The sequence below is a fragment of the Emiliania huxleyi genome (genome assembly GCF_000372725.1).
Source record: "Emiliania huxleyi CCMP1516 unplaced genomic scaffold EMIHUscaffold_349, whole genome shotgun sequence".
Taxonomy (NCBI): Eukaryota; Haptophyta; order Isochrysidales; family Noelaerhabdaceae; genus Emiliania; species Emiliania huxleyi.
Genome location: NW_005199370.1, coordinates 41,865 through 46,673, shown reverse-complemented (window position 1 = coordinate 46,673; position 4,809 = coordinate 41,865). Strand labels below are relative to the sequence as shown.

Below are 4,809 nucleotides of genomic sequence, written 5' to 3'. Positions count from 1 at the left end.
CCCTCCCCGCAGGCACGCCGCAATCAACCGCGTGTACGGCTTCCACGACGAGTGCAAGCGCCGCTACTCGGTCAAGCTGTGGAAGCAGTTCCAGGCCCCCCTCCCACATCTCCCCATATCTCCCCACATCTCCCCACATCTCCCCAGATCTCGGTCAAGCTGTGGAAGCAGTTCCAGGCTCCCCATATCTCCCCTCCACCTCCCCTATATCTCCCCCATATCTCCCCCATATCTCCCTCCACATCTCCCCCACATCTCCCCCATATCACCCCTACAGGAGCTCTTCAACTGGCTGCCCCTCGCCGCGCTCATCGACCAGCGCATCTTTTGCCTCCACGGCGAGCAAACCAGACCAGCACAGCACAGCACAGCACAGCACAGCACAGCACAGACCAGCACAGCACAGCACAGCACAGCACAGCACAGCACAGCACAGCACAGCAGAGCACAGCCACGACACAGCCCACGACACGCCCACGACACGCCCACGACACGCCCACGACACGCCCACGACACGCCCACGACACGTCCGCGACACGTCCGCGACACGTCCGCCGACACGTCCACGACACGCCCACGACACGTCCGCGACACGTCCGCCGACACGCCCTCGCGTCCGTCGCTAGGCGGTCTCTCGCCGAACCTTGTCACGCCGAGCGACATCTCGGCGCTGAAGCGGCCGCTCGAGGCATCGGGGCTGTAGGGGAGATGCAGGGGAGATGCAGGGGAGATGCAGGGGAGATGCAGGGGAGATATGGGGGAGATGCAGCGGCCGCTCGAGGCATCGGGCACGGGACTGCCCCCCGCGGCTTGCTCCGTCCTGTTCGCCACCCCACCCGCGGAGCTGCGCGCCGCCCGCAGGTGCCAGACACGGGCCTGCATCTCCCCTATATCTCCCCTATATCTCCCCTATATCTCCCCAGGTGCCAGACACGGGCCTGCTCTGCGACTTGCTCTGGTCCGACCCAGACGTCAGCGTGACGGGCTGGGGAGAGAACGACCGCGGTGTCTCGTACACGTTTGGTCCGCCGCAGCCCTCCCGCCCTAGTGTGCCTTGCGCGCGTGCTGCGCGCGTGCTGCGTGCGTGCGTGCACCCTCCCATGGTCTGCCTCTGTGGCGCGGTCTGTGGCGCGAGATGACGCGAGATGGTGCGAGATGGCGCGAGATGACCCGAGATGACCCGAGATGACCCGAGATGGCGCGAGATGGCGCGAGATGACGCGAGGTGGCCCGAGATTAGGACCCGACCGCGTGCACACCTTCCTCGAGCGGAACGACCTCGACCTGATCGTGCGCGCGCACCAGGCGCCGCGCCAGGCGGGCGGCAGCTGCCGCGCGGCGACCGGCGCTTGAGCTCGTGTCCCCGGCTGCGCCTTCCTCAGGTGGTGGAAGATGGGTACGAGTTCTTTGGCGACCGGAGCCTCGTCACCGTCTTCTCCGCGCCAAACTATTGCGGCGCAGACTCCGGCGGCTGCGAGCGCGGCACCGCCGCCCGCCGCCCGGGAGCCGTCGGTCTTTCGCTGCCGTAGGCGACTTTGACAACTCGGGCGCGATGATGCGGGTCGACGAGAACTTGGTCTGCTCCTTCCAGGTGCTCAAGCCGGTGGACTCGAATGGGCAGCGGTGGGGCGGCGGCAGCCGGACGGGCACGCCACCGCGCAGCCGACTAGACCATCGAAAGGCGTAGCCCGCGCGGCCTGGCCTTTCCTTGCTGTACAGTCCGCGACAGTCGAGTGCGTCCCACCGCCCGCCATCTACTGTTCCGCAGCCCGCCCCAGCACAGCTGCTGCACTGCACTGTTCAGCTCTGCAACGGATGGGTTGCGCTTCGTGTTGTCGTTTATCACCGTCGCTTCACGGCTCAATCGTCACGAAACCCAGAAAAATGAAAGGCGCCGCCGCCGCGGCCCGCGCGCGGCCCGCAATCGTCTCTATGTTCTATCTCGTGAGCCTGAGCGACGTGAGAAAGCGGGTCTCTCTTCATGAAAGACCAAGAGTGAAGAGAGAAGACTGTGAAGAGTTCCAGACGCAACTTCTCCCCGCTCTCCCGCCTCCGACCGTCTCGCTCTCGGCTCTCGCTCTATCACGTCTCAGAGCTCTCGCTCTCAGAGCTCTCGCCAACGAGCAGGGGCCAGCGAGCTAGCGCGGCGCCTTCCACCGTGTTTACTTATTTTTTTGTTTCCTGACGAGTGTGCGCCCCGGAGCCTGCGCGGTGGCGCTGGCGGTGTAGGCAAGGTAAGGTAAGGTAAACGTCTCCACACACTCACACACAAGGTGGTGGGGCAAGGGGGGGCGACCCTCGCATCTCCACAGACTCCACGCCCGGACACGGGCAGGAGCCCCACGGCGCATTCAAAGCAAGGACCGGCACGCCCCCCCCTTTGGGAGGTTCCCTGGAGGGAGGTTCGTGTCATGAGAGAAGTTACACTCCTCCGTGTATCTAGACGGACGGAAGATTCAAGATACACCGAGATTTACTTATCGGCGAACGCCCAACAAGGATTGTAAAGAGATAAAAGGCGCCCCGGTGTGAACGTGTTCCACCTCACCCTTGTACTCTCGGAGAGAGGAGCCACCCTCCCTTCCTCCTGTCTCCGTGTCTGTCCCGCGCACATTGTCATGGAAGGTGGAGCGCACATTGTAGCGACGTCATTCTTAGTCTTTACGATTTCCGACAGATTCTCTCTCTCTCAGATTCGCAGCGGCTCACAAAAAATTTAAAAGGAATTCCGTGTGAATCTATCGACTCCGATTCCTCCCTGTCCGTTTTCTTTCTTTCTTTCTTTTCTTTTAGAATCGAAGTGCACATCGAAAAATCTTTAGGGTTCCCGGCAGCATCCGCTACGCGGCAGCATCGAGCACTACCGCAACTCGCCGAGAGTCGAAGAGCTGGCGCAGCGGACGAGCTCCGTTGGTTGAGTTTTTAAATTTCAGCGTTCTGAGGACTCCTTTTTAGACCCCTCTCGCTCCCAACGCGGCCAAAGGATATCCACCTCGAGAACCTCGAGAGACCGCTCAAACATGGCGTTCGAGGCGAACTTCTCGAAGCCGTTCCCCGCCGCGGCGGAGGGCAGGAAAAAGGTGCTCATCATCGTCAGCCACCCCAACGTCGGCAAAAGCTTCAACCACACGCTCGTAGAGGCAGGCAAGAAGGCGCTGGAGGAGGAAGGCCATGCGGTCATCGTCGACGACCTCGTCAAGATCGGCTGGAACCCGGTCGGATCGGAGAAGGACTTCATCCCTGGGAAATTGAAGCACACCGACAACTTCGATTACCAGACCGAGCAAGGCCACGCCGCCGATGTCACAGGAGCCTTCGCACCAGACTTGCAGGAGCAGCTCGACCTGGTGGATTGGTGCGACCTCGTCATCCACCAGTTCCCCATATATTGGTGGTCCGTCCCCGCCATCCACAAGGGGTGGTTCGACCGATGCCTGGTGTGGCACTACTCCTACCCGGCGAACAAGTCCAAGTGGGTGGGAAAGCAGTGGATGATCTCGACGACCGTGGGGCCCCCGACGAGGATGGCCAGCCACCCGGGCCCGGAGACCAACCCCGGCGCGGGAATCCCGTACCAGAACTTGCTCGCGCCACTGGGGCTCGGGACGCCGCTGATGTGCGGCATGCAGCCGGTGCCCATGTTCATGGTCGGCCACCCCACGGCCGCCCCGGAGGAGAAGCAGGAGATGTGTGGTGAGTACGCGAACCACTTGAGGAAGTTCGTCACCGGCGGCAGGGACGAGTGGTACAAGCCGGTGCCGGATCCGAAGTGGTCCGTCTCGATTTGCCTCGAGAAGACCATCCCGCCGTCCGACCGGCCGACGCGTCCGGAAGAGAACTTGGGCATCATGCACGGCGAGGGGAGTGTGGAGTGCTCCTGAGGGAGGGGAGGGCGGAGCACTGAGCGAGGCGCGACCGCGCCGCGCCGCTGTCAAAGCGGGCAGGCGCGAGGGGCCTGGGCAAACTCCGACGGGGACTGCGGAGTGTTTTTCTAGCCGGGCGTCGATCGACGCATGGCGCAACCCGGGGGCGCACCAGGGATGCGGCGGTGGCCTCCGGCGGCACAGTGGTAGTTTCAATGAAGAGCGGCAGGTACCTCACCAGTGCACGCGGCCTAGCGGCCTGCCGCAATAATCAGCGGTGTCGTATCGTAGTACTAAACTGGTTGCGTAGTACCACGATCTAGGACTAGGTGTGAAAGAGAGGCGATTCTCCCGGCATCTCGGGTGCGGCACTCTTCGCACGAAACGCAAACGGGCGCACCTCTCTAGAGTGGCACGCTGGTGCGCGGATGGGGGCGCGAGCCGCCATCTTAGACTGTGAGGCGAGTGTTTGCAACCGGGAGCTCGCCGCCGCCCCTACACCGCCGCTCTGGGGGGAGGCGAGGACCCTAGGGGGTACCCATGCGGGGGGGAGATGGGGTCCCTCAGCCCGCCGCAGGCGCCGATTTTTTGGCAATAAGATTCTTTTTCGCGCAATTTTTTACTTGTTTTCATGGGAATTCGGCGACTTGCGGCCATGCTATCACGCCTTGCGACATCCTTTCGGCGCTGCTGACCGTGCCATGCTGCTCAACTGACCGCCTGCATAGCTCGCGGCCTTAGTCTTCGGCATTCAGTGACGACCTGATCGTACGGCCAGTAGGAAGGTGTCCTTCCAGCGCGTGCACGCTTCTGACGCAATGCGCGTCACAAACTGCCTCGGATTGGCTGCTGGCACTCTCGAGGCTATGCCTACACAGCCTCGCGCGCATGGGCAGTCAAGAGGGACCATGCACCTTCTCAGGAGAGCGCCGGTGCCTCTCTCTTG

General features: G+C 62.8%; 1 protein-coding gene across 1 annotated transcript; it reads left to right on the top strand.

Annotated features, from left to right (window-relative positions):
- The first annotated feature begins 2,957 nt into the window (after positions 1-2,957).
- Positions 2,958-4,197, top strand: EMIHUDRAFT_444664 (hypothetical protein). The gene has a single exon (XM_005773007.1). It carries the CDS (start codon positions 3,021-3,023, stop codon positions 3,879-3,881), a length of 861 nt encoding a protein of 286 aa, XP_005773064.1. The 5' UTR covers positions 2,958-3,020; the 3' UTR covers positions 3,882-4,197.
- The last annotated feature ends 612 nt before the right edge of the window (positions 4,198-4,809 follow it).

Bases quoted from the DNA above. Each gene is read 5' to 3' on its own strand.
- EMIHUDRAFT_444664 (XM_005773007.1), top strand. From the start codon at position 3,021: ATGGCGTTCGAGGCGAACTTCTCGAAGCCGTTCCCCGCCGCGGCGGAG.